Source organism: Equus przewalskii, chromosome 11 (assembly GCF_037783145.1).
Source record: "Equus przewalskii isolate Varuska chromosome 11, EquPr2, whole genome shotgun sequence".
Classification (NCBI taxonomy): Eukaryota; Metazoa; Chordata; class Mammalia; order Perissodactyla; family Equidae; genus Equus; species Equus przewalskii.
Window position 1 is genome coordinate 19,316,106 of NC_091841.1, and position 14,882 is coordinate 19,330,987.

Genomic DNA, 14,882 nt, shown 5'->3' on the forward strand with positions numbered 1-14,882 from the left:
CTCAAGTGCCTATATTTCATGAAACTTTTCCTGATTTCTTCTTCTTTTATCCTACAGATGCTGCAGTATATTCTTTCTCTCTTTGCAATATACTCCCCATTTTTCATTTGTACTTCTGTATAAGAAGTATCTATTCTATCTTAAATTATCATTGTTGGTATACTTTATTTACACCTGCCTCCCACCCCCGGCCTGGTTATAAATGCCCTGAAGGCAGGGACTGTCTTACTCAAGTTTCTCTCGACTGCAGTGCCTTGCTTATAGCATGTATTCACTATTTGTGTAGTGAATAGAAAAGGTATTGAGGAGGCTTTTAGATCTCAAGGATATTAAGGGAGGATTTTTGAATTTGAGTCATCTTGAAGCCTCTTCTTTTCTCCTTAGGAATGTCAGCTCAGAGAGGAGTGAAGCTCGCCGGAAACTTCGGGAATGTGATGGTTTAGTGGATGCCCTCATTTTCATTGTTCAGGCTGAGATTGGGCAGAAGGATTCAGACAGCAAGGTAAGTTAATGGCTGAATGAATTCCATTCACAGCAGTCATGAGGTACCTCTAGTGCAGACTGAACATCTGATCATCTCAGTCTTTCAGGTGACATTAGATACCTATACTAGCCCCTCCTTCCTAGAGCAGGTGTTCACCTCAGAAGAAAACTGTTTTCTTTAGAATTTCTTTCACCTATATAATATATTTTAAAGCTGTTTAACTGTACTTCCAAGGCTGTACATTTTTTGAAATAGGAAAAAGTCAGAATGACTCTAAGTTTTGTGCCACACACCAAAAGGTGGCAGAAACCCTCCATTAGCCTCAGGCTACAAGGATTTTGCGAAGCTTGGGGCACTTAAGAGGCCTTGTGAGAGATGATGGATTGGGCTGTGCTTTTGAGGATCAGTATTTTAGTACCTGAATCGTGGAAACCTGTACTTGCTAGGAAATCACTATGGGCATTCTCTTCTCCCATTAAGCCTTTTGTCTTGTGTTCCCAAGCTTGTGGAGAACTGTGTTTGCCTCCTTCGGAACTTGTCGTATCAAGTTCACCGGGAGATCCCACAGGCAGAGCGTTACCAAGAGGCCCCTCCCAATGTTGCCAACAATGCAGGGCCACATGCTGCCAGTTGCTTTGGGGCCAAGAAGGGCAAAGGTGAGTCTTGGTTCCTTGTTCCTTGCTCTTTAACGTAGGATGGGGAGAGGCAGGAATGCTTCTAGCTTTAGGTCTACAGTGCTTACCGAGCAATACAGGAATCTGAATAGTCTAGGATGTCTTTTTGCTCTGCTGCTGCTTCCCCTGCGCCGTGTGCTTCATTTGAGGCAATGATGATGGTGGTGGTGGTGGTGGTAGTGGTATCAATGATTGGGGCAGGGAAGGACGAGAACTCAACTAATCTGGGGCCTTCTCCCCCATTCCTCCTTTGTGTTTCCTGTGTTTTTCTTTTCCTCTCTGCTTTTCTGCTTATTTCTCATGATCCTGTTGACATCTTTCTCCTGCATTTTTCTTCCTTCATTTCTCCTCTGCTTTCCACCTTGGGTGACGCACTGGAAGATGAGTGGTTCTCCAGAGGTGAGTGGAATCTTTTAAGGCGCTTATCTACTTCTAATTTGCATGTTTGGGTTTTAGCTTCCCTAGTGTTTCCTTGCCTAACCCTTCCCTCTGGATGCATGTAGGAAAATTAAGTTGAGGAAGACCATTGAAACAAGGTTAGCTCTTCTGAGCTAATGGCTCATGGCATGCTATTTCTGGGCAGTCCCACTTATCAGAACTCAGGACAATAGCAACAACAGTGGTTATCCTTATCTTACCTATCTGCTGCCTGTTTTCTGTCCTTGTTTCTGCACAGCCCTTTGCTAGGACAGGCTGAGGGGCCTGATTTTTTTTCCCCCTCTTGTTGCATCTCTGATCCAGAGATTTTGACTGAAGAATAAGAAATACACCCGCTGGACTCCTTCTTTTCTTAAAGCTTTTACCCTTCTCTCCTTTTTTTAATTTCTAAAGGGAAAAAACCAGCAGAAGATCCAGCAAATGATACAGTGGACTTTCCTAAAAGAACTAGTCCCGCTCGAGGTAAGTTATTTTTTTCTTCTCAGTCTTCAAGGGTCTCATAAACGTAGTCCACAGAGATGTATTTGGTAGCCTAGCAGGAGGCTATGCAGTGTGTTCACTGTTCTCTCTTCTCCGACTTAATGGATCTGAAGTGATAGTGAAAGTATTGGGAAGCTCTATGGTATGATAGCTCTAACTTAAAAGAACTGCTGCTTATGGCATCTATTCAGATTACTTGATGATAGGATAAGGTCCTGATGGTAGTTTAGACCAGAAACTTAGTTATCCTAAGTAGCTGCTACAGTTCCTGGGACTTAAAAGTTACCTATTATAAGAAGCCTCTTTATCACAGTTTGGATCTTTATATTTATCAATAGAGTGAGTCCAAAATTCACAGCTCTCTATGGATATAAAAATTTTAGATATTGTTAAATCTATGATAGGCCCTTTTGCTGAGTCATAGTAAAAGTGGGCAGAATGACTCAGTTAAAAGTTAGAAATTATTTGCTTGAGATGAGGAATCTTAAACCTGAGTGCTATCAGTGAGGAAATGAATCCCCTGAGTGCCAGCAAGGCCAAAGTAAACTGGGAGAGAAGAGGCAAGGGGGAAGCAGAGAGAGGAGTTGCATATGATGAGTTGATATCTGTTGGCTCTTACCGTGGATTAGTTATTCTTAAGAAAGCATGGAGTCAAGCCTCCGAGTTTGCTGCTGGGTGAGTGGAAGAGTTTAGGGAACCTAATGCTATAGGAGCATAAATCCATCATTCCAGGGTACTAAGGCTGGACTTCAACCAGCCGGAGCCTGGTTTGTAGGTACTGAGTAGCATCCTCCCCTTTTTTGTGCAGGCTATGAGCTTTTATTTCAACCAGAGGTGGTTCGGATATACATCTCACTCCTCAAAGAGAGCAAGACTCCTGCCATTCTAGAAGCCTCAGCTGGAGCTATCCAGAACTTGTGTGCTGGGCGCTGGACAGTGAGTACCTTTTAGAAGATGGATTTGGAGGTGAGAGAACTTAGCTAACTAGTTTGCTGTCATTTGTAATCTGTTCCACCTCTTCCCATGTACTACTTCTAGTATGGTCGATACATCCGCTCTGCTCTGCGTCAAGAGAAGGCTCTTTCTGCCATCGCTGACCTCCTTACTAATGAACATGAGCGGGTAGTAAAAGCTGCATCTGGAGCACTGAGAAATCTGGCCGTGGATGCTCGCAACAAAGAATTAATTGGTGAGGAGTTGGACATTAACCATACCTCAGCATCTAGTGCAGTGCCTTTAATCTAGCAAGTGCTAAATAATTTACTTATTGAAGTGACAGAGAAGGAGGATCCTAGCCCTCCTTAGTTTGTGAACTGAGGGTTGGAGAGGTTATAGTTTAATGGTTCTTGGAAAGACAAGAAATGATGACTCTTCAAAACTATAATAATAATAGTTATTATTTACTAAGCACTAACTTTGTTAGTAGGCATTGTTAAGCACTTCTGTATGTTCTCATTTAATCGTCACAGCTTTGCAAAGGTCCATTTTTTTTTTTTTTTTTACAGAATAAAGAAACTGAGGGTCAGGGAAGTTAAGTAATTTGCCTAGTTAATATAGCTCATAAATGGCAGAGCCCAGCTCTTTGTTTTTTTAAATTCATAATGACTATTATAATATTAAATATCCTGTTTTTATTAGAATATCTGAATGGACTATGTAGCATATTTGATATAAAGTATTCACATTGTTTCAAAATGGCTGAAGAAGGAGAGAATAAGTAAAGGAATAGGAAGGACAATAAATCCATGGGTATTCCAGGTCCTTTGTTCTTTTGATATGATAATTCTATAGGAGAAGAAAGTTGATTCATATGGACAGTACCTATACTTTGTATGATCAATGCAATTAAGCATAGTGTTAGGCCCCTCCTAACCTGGCTCAGCTTATTCTCCCTGTACACATTCCTTCTGTCTTACCACTGTAGGTAAACATGCTATTCCTAACTTGGTAAAGAATCTGCCAGAAAGGCAACAGAGCTCTTCCCAGAATTTCTCTGAGGACACTGTGGTCTCTATTTTGAACACCATCAATGAAGTTATTGCTGAGAACTTGGAGGCTGCCAAAAAGCTTCGAGAGACACAGGGTATTGAGAAGCTGGTGTTGATCAACAAGTCAGGGTGAGCTTAACATTTAAAATTACAGCTGGAAGAATTTGGGTATGAGAGGGGAGTTGCTAGGAAGGAACTTTCCCCTGTTGTTTTCTAAGGTTGTTTTCCCTTATTTACGTGTAAAGTGTGAAGAGGTATTGCTCCATTTTCTGTCTTATGTGTTGATCCATGAATTGGTAACAGGCTCATCCATCAAACATTTTTTTGTCACTGTTTGGGACATAATACAGGTCTTGGTGAATACTTGATCTTACCCATTTTGGCATTTATATTCTCATGTTAGATTATATTAGAAAGTATAGGTTCTCAGCTTCTTCCCTGGTCTTACATCCAAATTCCATATGGTGTTACTTTCCTCAAAAGGAACCGCTCAGAAAAAGAGGTTCGAGCAGCAGCACTTGTGTTACAGACAATCTGGGGGTATAAGGAACTGCGAAAGCCTCTGGAAAAAGAAGGATGGAAGAAATCAGACTTTCAGGTAGAATAACTCTTGGGACTGAGACTTTTACCTTTTTTTCCTTGGTCTAGGGTCATGCTTCTGTCTCTGGTTTCTTCTATTTCACTATCACACTAAGTCTGCTTTTGATCCAAGTCTCTGTTAGTAAAGAAATCATTTGGTTTCCGCCCGCCCCCCGCCCCCCCCCGCCCCCCCCCCCCCCCCCCCCCCCCCGCCACAAAAGAATGGTGCCTGCAGTTCATTTGCTGCTGAAATAGCTCTGGTTTTCCTCTGTGACACAGCATACTGTAAATGCTGGTGGTGTTGGAGAGTGATGGCCTTTTTGACTTTTCCCCAATTCGGCCTTAGCCCTTTAAAGAAGTTGGCCATTTTCTGAGACTTCTGATAGTATGAGTGTTTGGTACCTTTGTAATCTCCTGTTCAGGAAGACAAATAGAAGCCATAATGTCCTGATTTGTTTCACTGTGTAGGTATCTATTTACCCTTTTGGTGAGAGTTGTATTTGGGAATGGGACCTAAAGGTCTGTGCCCATGAGGGATAAGATATGGGTGAATTCAGTACTCTGTGATGGTGTTGCATTTTGTTTGCCTCCAGGTGAATCTAAACAATGCTTCTCGAAGCCAGAGCAGTCACTCATATGATGATAGCACGCTCCCTCTCATTGACCGGAACCAGAAATCAGGTACAGTATCCAGGGGGCATATCCTTCTGCTTTTATTCCACATCTGCTATTCTTTAGTGGGCTTACTATCTAAGAAATAGGATATATGTTTATTTCTGAATGAGCTAGTCTTTTGGCTGAGGGGGAATAATACTTCCCTCAGGATTGTAACACAGAAGCTGCTAGTCGTGAACATTAGATAGTAAAACAAAACAGGCAGTTACCCTGGGTGTTGTACCCTGTCTTTGCTTGTGGGCTTAAAATGACTGGAAAGTGAACCCTAGTCTCTCTATTTGAGATATATATAGCATTGTATAAATTTAAGGTGTACAGTATAATGGTTTGATACATAAAACGAAAATATATATAGCGAAATGATTAATTTTTTCCTTTTAAATCGCCAGTCATGTGAGCAAACACATTTTCCCTAAAAGATGAATCATATATTTTGTTTTGTAAAATGTTTTCTTTTTCACTTAAGTGTGTATTGTAACCCCTGTTATCTTAATGACACTTGGTTTTGCCTCAGGGTTCTTGAAATGTGGTCTGAGGGTCCTCATGTCTTGACATTTGTGCTGATGGTGCAAAAACAGTGGTTGGTGCTTATGGCTGGACATAAACCAGGTCAATGACGCCAAACCAAACGGTCATTGTAGTTTTTCTTACCATGTACTTGCAGTTAAAAAAAGAGCCAGTTTCACTTAAGAATATACTTGATGGAACTGTAAAAATTATTTTTTTCTTTCTACCCTTGAGTACACATCTTTCTAATACTCTGTGCTGATGAAACAGAAAGTACTGATCAAGCAGTCTGCTGCATACCAAAGCACGGTGGTTGTCTTGAGGAAAAGCACTTGGGCTATTGAGTTACTAGTTGGACTAGCCACTTTTTTGATGGAACACCATTTTTACTTGGAAAAAAATGACTGACGGACAAGCTATGGTTATTCAGACTTGGGTATTTGGCAGACGTTTTCTTGAAAATCAGTGCTGTGAGCTTATCACTTTGACGAAAGATAACTGACAGTACTGAAGTTTTAAGTGAAAATTATAATTTTGTATCTGCCATTGTGAGCTTGGTAAATCTCAGTACTTAAAGGACTTTTTAATGAAATCAGTGCTGATATTAAAGAATGCGTTTTTTTGATATTGTGTAATGAGATGTGTTAACATTTAGAAGACCTGCATAACTATGAACCAGTATTTTGCAAGTGACCAATGCATGATGTTTCAGAATCATGCATAGGGAACTGATCTATTCCAAGTGCAAGACAGATCAATGGATTTTAATTTAACAGCGTATGAAGAGATTTTTAGTTTGGATTCAGATTCCATCTTGCTGCTACCCTTAAAGAAGCTTTACTTGTTGGATATTAGTGTACTATCAAAGAATATCTACAATTATCTGAGAAGGCTATTAAAATTCTCCTCCCTTTTCCAACTTCTTATCTGTGTGAGGCTGGATTTTCTTCATACGCTTAACCAAAATAACATCACAACAGATTGAGTGCTGAAGCAGATATGAGAATCCAGCTATCTTCTATTGAGCCAAACTTTAAAGACATGTCCAAAAATGTAAAACAATGCCTTTTGTTCTTTGAAAAACATGTACTTTTTAAAAAAATGATTTTATTTTTCCTTTTTGTCCCCAAAGTCCCCTGGTACATGGTTGTGTATTTTTAGTTGTGGGTCCTTCTGGTTGTGGCATGTGGGATGCTGCCTCAGCATGGCTTGATGAGTTGTGCGATGTCCGCACCCAGGATTCGAACCAGTGAAACCCTGGGCCGCCGAAGTGGAGCGCGCAAACTTACCCATTTGGCCATGGGGCCGGCCCCCCAAAAAACATTTGTATACTTTTAAATCACAAAAGTGACAGATTCTTATTGCCATGTAATGCAAGTTAAACAGAAATTTATGAAGTAAAATTCCACTCCCCAGAATGAAGAATGTGGTATCTTAGACATTTAAAAAGTGTACAAATATAAACAGATTCACAGTTTTGTTTTACCAAATTGGATTATACTCAGTGTTTTTGCACGTTGCACTATTTTGACTTATGATGAACAGATTTCCATTTCTGCAGACATAGCTCTACTTTATTCTTTTAAGAGTTAATGTAAAATTCTACCGTATGAAAGTAACATAATTTATTTTATCCATTCTTTTAAAGAAGTTTAATGGTTTATAACATTGTGAAATTTCAGCTGTACGTTATTTGTCAGTCACAGTGTAAATGTGCCCCTTTACTCCTTATGCCCACCTTCCAACCCCTTTCCCCTTTGGTAACCACTGCTCTGCTCTTTTTGTCCATGAAGCAATGCCTTTTTTAAAATTAAAAGTGTTATTTATGTTAACATGGAATAAGTTTATTATTTTTAGTGAAATATTTAAAATTTCTTAGTACAGTAGATATTAATACCTGTAACCCACACCAATGAAAGCTCTTTGGATCCTCATGATTTTTAAGACTGTAAAGGGACCTTGAGACCAAATGATTTGAAAATTGCTCACTTAGAGTGAATGGTTTCTTATATTACAAGTTGTAGGAGAGAGATGTCTTTAAGATCCAGGAGAGCTTTGTCTACTACCTGGCATCTAGTGGGTATTCGGTAAAAATCTGATGGTAGGGAGGGAGGGAGGACAGACTAGAGAGCAATTTTTGTGATGAGTCTAGATTTTGAAGAGTTGGTTTTTTGACCTGGATAACTTTCTGACTCCATGTAGATAAGAAACCTGATCGGGAAGAAATTCAGATGAGCAATATGGGATCAAACACAAAATCATTAGGTAGGTGATTAATTCCTGCCTAAGGATATGGAGTACTATTTCACTGGGACAAGGAGAACTGTCCGGCTCTGCAGTTCTTTCTAGCACCTTCACCATTTACCATCCTGGAAGAGCATTGGCTGGACATTTCTGTTTGGAAGGATGTGAGGACATTTAGGAAAACTTGATCCATCTACTTTTTTCTTCATTCCCATATGCTCAAGGGTTTAAAAGAAAAATCTTCATATGCCTTCTCCATTACTACAGAATCAAGTGTGTGTCCCTAAACTGTTACTGCCAAAGTCTGATCCCAGGATTCCTCTCTCTCTTCTCCCCTGTACTCTGTTTCAGCTCACTTGAAACAGGTGGGCTCATGTAATGCCATCTATTTCCCATTTGCTTTCTAAATTCTCTTCATCCCCAAAGGCTTAACTGAAGTCCTATCTCATTTGTTGGGTCCTTCCTAACTATTGCAGCATACCTCACTCTCTCCTCTTAATTCTAGTAATCTTTATAGATAGATCTCTTCAGTTTAACTTTATTATCATATGTCATACTCTGTGTATTTCATATATATTGCCTTCCTGATTAGATTCAAGTTCTTTTTAAATCAGGGACCACCAGACCTTAATGCCTTTCTGGAGCATTTGGCAAAGCTCAGTTCTCAGCAGCAGTGCCTAATTCACACTTATCTGCTTAATATATGTTGTACACTAATATATATGGTACACTAATGTACCTGGTACACTAGAGAGGAACATCATGTTTTCGTGTACTTTTTTCACTAGATAACAACTATTCCACACTGAATGAGAGAGGGGACCACAGCAGAACACTGGATCGATCCGGGGATCTAGGTGAAATGGAGCCATTGAAGGGAACACCCCTGATGGTAAATTCTCTTTATATACTGTTGTCTTTCTAAGGTTAGTTCTATTTTGAAGCCTGCATGTTTTGTGAAATAGGAAAAAAAGTACCTAGTGAAAGACAGCATCCTTTTCTGGTAGGAGTCTTTGGGGAAAAAGTGAGTGTTTTGACTGATGTTGGGATTTCTTGAGCCATTATTCTGTGATGGTCAAGATGGGGGAAGGAAGGCTATAAACGTGTTACTTATACTAACGCCATGTGGTCTATTCTCACATCATTGTCTTCCTGTCCTTGCCTTTTCTCGAATGTCGTGTCATTCACTTACTACTATCTTGTTTTGTTTGAGTTTACAAGTTTTGGGATTTTCCCTGGATCTGGCACACACTCATGAGGTTCCTATTTCCTTACTCTCATACTAACAAATTGCATGTGTTCACAGCCGGACGAGGGGCAGGACTCTCTGGAGGAAGAGTTGGATGTGTTGGTTTTGGATGATGAGGGGGACCAAGTGTCTTACCCCCCCATGGTATGTCCTCCAGCCACCCCCGCAGATCATCCTTGAGGAAGGAGGCCTCTGTGTGCCAGCAGTTTGCCAATCATGCTGATCTGATCAGGCCAGAGACACTAGTCTCAGCCACATGGGGCTTGGGGGTGATGCTTCTGTGATTGTTACCTCTTAAGAGGCTGGGATGTGCTGCTGGTGATCTGATTCTCCGTTATGTGCTACTTTCCTCCCTCCAGATTTGCTCAGCTGTCTTTTGGCTCTCCTTATTCCCAACCCTATTAACATCTCTTTCTCTTTTTTCCCTACAGCAGAAGATTTAGCACCACTATCTCCGCTACATCTGGGCTTATAATATATGTACTTTTGTTTTTTGGTGGTGAAATGGACTGATGATTTTTCCCTTTCTTCGCTGGACTTTTGTGCCAACTGCCAGGCTGCCTCCTGCCCTTACAGCCCTAAGTGGCTGCCTTATTTCCGTCAACTCCTAGCTTTTTCCAGTGAAGCTTAATTGTCCCTCTTCCCCTCTCCAGATCCCCTCCAATTGCTCCCAAGAAGCCTTGGCTCAGTTATACGCATATCTTGAGAAACTGCTGCAGATTAGCTCTTTTGCCAGCTCTCCTTGGAACTCTTGGCCTTGTGTGGAGGGAGGGGAGAGAGTGGGAATCTTCACTGGAAGCTGTGGGAAGACTTGGAAGTTACATACTGTATATGCAGTGTCCAGCAATCTGATAAACCGGTGATTCTTAATCAAGCTTTTTTTTCCTGTTGGGGAAGGGATTTTTTAATTTTTTTGGAGAATGGGAAGTATAAGCTCTTCCCTTATTCCTAACGACTATTTTTGAAGCAAAGAAGGCTGGCAACATTGGCACATTCCATCTGGCAAGGGCCCTTGAGTAAGTGGAAGTCTCCTAGAACTGAGGTTAAGAAACCTTGCTCTCCTCATCTCCAGGGCAGGGACCATCAAGGACCTACAGACTCCATCTCTTCTCCAAGCCTCATGTCAACCCTGGGCTGCTACTATTGCCCCTTACTGAGGCTGCCCTTAACCCTCCTCTCCCATCCTGTGATAATGTCTGCTGACTTGGCCTGGCCATTTGCAAGAGGCTGTAGAAAGAGGAGAATGTGTCAAGGAAGACTTTCTGGGTGAGAAGGAACAGAAAGATGTCTTCTGGGGAGGAGAAAACCTTCTAGGAAGAGCTAATAGGAATGTACATGAATCAGTTAGTCTGAAACTGGCAGGAAGCTTCAAAGCTGGCTTCCCCATCCTTATTTCTCCTTTTTTTACCCTTAGAGCTCTTTCCTCCCCTGCCTTCTCCCTGGATTGGTTGGCCGACTAAAGGACTTGATGTACATACTCCTACCCCCTTTACCCTTTCAAAGGTGGGATTGCCCCTGGCTTTGCCTCTTCTTTGTGCCTTTGGCCTGGGGTGCGTCTCCTCCTTCCCTTCCATGTGCCTTTCTTTGCCTCTGCAGTCTCATTTTTCATGGTTTTGCAAATTATATTTTGTTGCTTTCTTACCCACTATTGGCCCTGAATTGCAGAAAGAAGAGGAGAGGTGACCTAGAGAACCTCAGATTCTCCATTGGGAATTGGTATAGCCTTTAATTTCAGCCATAGCAAGCTTTTGCTCAACAGTATATGGTTGGGATTTTGCAAAAATCCTATTCTGATGAATCTCAAAATGAGGTTGGTGGGAGGAGTGAGGGGTGCCACTCTTACTCCTCAGTTGCCCGGAATTTACCATCATCTCTGAAGGGGTTGTAGGGAAGTCGTCTGTCCCCCCCACCCCATACCTCCTCCTTTCAGTTTAGTCTATATTAGCAGGTTGGGCTAGAGGAATCAGCTGCTGTGCTGGTTGATTTTTTTGTTTGTTTTTAACCCTTCTGTTTATTTCCCTTTTACTCCTCCCCTTAATCTAAAGCTCCGTTCAGTGCAACTGGAAATATTTATCCTTCTCCTCTCTCCTCCTTCCCTTATATATTGAGGCTATGGGGTAGGAGAAAAGTGCACAGCCACCAACCCCCTCCCCTTCCCTATGCATTGAAATCCCTTATTCACCCTTTTCCCCCTCCCGTTTCTTCCCACTCCTTTTCTGGCAAAAAGGAGCCTTTTCCTGTGACCCTAAGAGCATACTGCACAGGGGAATTGCCCCCATCTAGACCTGGCTCCACTCTTGGTTTCTCTTGTCCTCTTCTGCTCTTTTTCCTGGTGCTCTTTTTCTCGGTGGGGCGTGGGTGATAGAACAGCCATGGGCTTTGGGGGACCTTTAAGTGTTTTTTTTTTTTCTTTTTTGTTTATAAAAACACTAAACATTCAATTCCAGAGAACCAAAAATCCCACCTTCCCACCGAACACTACTAAGGGGCATGTCTTCTGCTCCATACTTTTTCTGTTTTTCTTTCTCTCTTGTTAATGCTTTTAAAAACAAATGAATTTTTTATATAAATAAAGTTTTTAAAGTGTGTATGTGGGGGGTCTGTGTCATTTCTTCACTTCAAGCTATATCTCTTCTCTCTTTTTCATCTTGGTTACTGCTTTATGTATCAGTGTCCTTTTTCTCTCCAGAGCAACCAAGAAGGGGGTTATACCAGGATGGGTTCTTTTGGAGCTCAATCCCAACTCTTATCAAGCAACATTGCTTTTAATTATATATGAAACATTTTTCCTCTGAAAAGTCTTAAAAATTAAATGTGGTCAAGTAGAGCATGGGAAGTTTATTGCTAACTTAGAGATAGGAAATGGAAGTATAAAGAATTAATGACTTCCTTAGTCACTGAGATTCTTTTGCAACATTTGACAAAACTAACATTGAATAAAGCCCATTGCACTACATGGCCCTCTTGAATGTAACATTTATGGCTAAAAGATTAGAACGTACCAACTTAATAAATATGAAAATGTAGAATTAAAAGCCTTATGTATGTAAGTACTGAACAATAGGCCATAATGTTGCTTCTCAGACTATCTGCAGTCCTTTAATAGAAGACAAGGGACAGGCCTATAGCTTCCTTTATGTCCTACCAAATAGGGTAGCAAATACTTGTTGGATTACCAGGGATTCTCTTTACTGCAGAGGCCAAGGATTAAGACCTATGGAAAGAAACTTATTTTTCTGAGGCTCATATTTGCTGTTAAATAACTAAAAGACTCGAGAATTTATGTAAAATGCTTTTTGTATGCCCAATCTTTAGATTAAAAATATATAGCTGCTTCTGATGATGATGTCATGTCTCAATTTTGTTGAATTTAGGTCTTGAGTATGAAAACTTTCTTGTACTAGTGAGACCAGGAAACCTAAGCATTGTAGCTTGATTTGTGCCTGACAGTTGTAGTTTTAGACTAGAAGGCTGAAGCACAGAGCCAAAAAGCTATTAAGAGTTTGCTTTCCAAAGAGGTTTCGTAACCCCACTTGAGATGGTTTTTTAAATCTATGTAGATAAACCAGGCTAGTGGTGAGTAGCCTTTATTTCTGTTATGTTCCTTATTATCCACTGGCATTGAGCTATATATAAACCTTACTCTTCTCCCCTCTCTGGATAGGTCCATTTGTTTTATCTCATTCAATAAATATTTACTGAGGATTTTTATATGCTAGGCATTGTTGTGGATGTTAGGTTTAGATTAGAGAAGAAAACAGATGGACCCTTTCTCATATAGATTGCAATCTGAGAATCCTATGTAGCTAAGATCTGTGATCTTTTAAAAACATTGCTCCTCTCTGCCCTTACCTAAAATAAGGTGTTAAACAGAATGATCTGTAAAGCCCCTATATCTTAAGTTTCTTGACACTGATTTAGTAATGCTTTTGAAGCCTCTTGGTATCTCTTACTTAACACCAACTTTAGGAATCCTGTGGATTTTGTCAAGACTTGCCCATGTACTTCTGATCCTTTAGAGCCTTTAGAGTTCTTTTTCTGGAAGTGATTATAGATTATGCTCAACCACTCTTCTGCCTCAATGAGGCATTTTTGTTAACATGTTTGTGAAATAGCTAGCTGTAATGAGTCTTGCTGTGACATACTTTCTGACAGCTCAAAGCTATGACCTCATTTGGCCACTTGTTGTTTCTTGCTGAATAATGCACATTGTTACAAACTGGAAGCCTCTCACCCAGGGAGAACTAAGGACCAGTCTTTCTAGATAGTTATTTCTCATTTTGTCTACCTTTATATCTGAAGTTAGGATAATAAAGGTTCACTAGGTATTTCCATAGGTAAGTTGTATACCAACTAGACCTAGCTTTATACATCTGAGCAAGTACATAAGAATTACCTGGGAAACTTGTTAAAAATGCAGAATCCCATGTTCCATTTCCAAAAAAATGATTCAATAGATGGGACTCCCTTAATCTGAAATCTTAATAAGTCACCTAGGTTATTCTAATGCGTGTGGTACTTCTTGCAACTTGAGTTACTGATCTAGTGACTTGCTTAAGGTTCTAGCCTCAAGCTGGAATCCAGGATGACTGGGTCTTACTCCATTGGCAGTAATACTAGTCTCATGGTGGGTGTGGTGATAACCACAGTAAGGGAGAATTCATAGAGGAAACAAAGTTTATCTCAAGGGATGAGTTGCTTACTGAATTTGAGGTAATAGTGATAGGCTGATGTGCAGCATGTGTGTAGATGGAACTTCTTATCTTGCACATCATGTCACGTAGGTGAAGCCCAGGCTGCTGAGAGGTGAAGTTAGCCCCTGATATGGGGCCCTCTAGGGCACAGAGAATCCCTTGGAGTTGCTGATTTTGACTGAAGTGTCACCTCTGGCTACAAAGGGTACTTCAACTGGAGAGCAAGTGGCCCCATTGGCCAAAGTCAAGACAGTGTGTCTGGAAACTTAAATCACTCCTAAGAGACAACTTACCTCAAGAAAGCACAAAAAAGTAAGAAAAGATGTTGTAAGAGCTAATTTCTTTTTCTTTTTTTAAGATTTTATTTTTCCTTTTTCTCCACAAAGCCCCCTGGTACACAGTTGTGTGTTTTTAGTTGTGGGTCCTTCTAGTTGTGGCATGTGGAATGCCGCCTCAGCATGGCTTGATGAGTGGTGCCATGTCCACGCCCAGCATCCGAACCGGCGAAACCCCAGGCTGCCGAAGTGGAGCACGCAAACTTAACCACTCAGCCACGGGGCTGGTCTCATCTGATTTCTTTTTCATATAACCTTATGACCTTTTGGCTTTTTCTGTTGTCTGACTCTGCCACTTAAAGCATTAATTCTTCAGCTGATCCACCTAGAATTTAGGGGCATACATGGAGAGAAAGCTGGAGGAAGTGAGGTAGGGAAAGCACCATTGAAAACAATCATTTTGGTCTGTCTGCATCATTATATTCTGACTTAGGTTTTTCTCCTTTTAAGTAGCATGACATGACCAGGGCCAGCTATCCACAAGTGGATTGAGTCAAGAGCTTCACACCTGTTACTGTAATTGTAGGAGCCATAA

General features: G+C 40.8%; 1 protein-coding gene across 33 annotated transcripts in view; it reads left to right on the forward strand.

Moving 5' to 3' along the window:
- The window catches only part of CTNND1 (catenin delta 1), a 51,520-nt gene extending 38,862 nt beyond the window's left edge, over positions 1–12,658 (forward strand). For 11 of the 33 annotated variants that reach the window (XM_070563956.1, XM_070563957.1, XM_070563958.1 and 8 more), the window contains 11 exons: positions 385–502; positions 987–1,140; positions 1,990–2,058; positions 2,885–3,012; positions 3,115–3,265; positions 4,001–4,193; positions 4,548–4,662; positions 5,237–5,324; positions 8,028–8,090; positions 8,858–8,961; positions 9,750–12,658. In XM_070563956.1, coding sequence (XP_070420057.1) covers positions 385–502; positions 987–1,140; positions 1,990–2,058; positions 2,885–3,012; positions 3,115–3,265; positions 4,001–4,193; positions 4,548–4,662; positions 5,237–5,324; positions 8,028–8,090; positions 8,858–8,961; positions 9,750–9,761 — 1,195 coding nt within the window. In that variant the 3' untranslated portion in view covers positions 9,762–12,658. Of the gene's footprint in view, positions 1–384; positions 503–986; positions 1,141–1,539; positions 1,558–1,989; positions 2,059–2,884; positions 3,013–3,114; positions 3,266–4,000; positions 4,194–4,547; positions 4,663–5,236; positions 5,325–8,027; positions 8,091–8,857; positions 8,962–9,375; positions 9,463–9,749 lie in introns of all 33 variants that reach the window. The other 22 variants (XM_070563946.1, XM_070563966.1, XM_070563947.1 and 19 more) reach the window with 7 other exon arrangements.
- Positions 12,659–14,882: the final 2,224 nt, after the last annotated feature.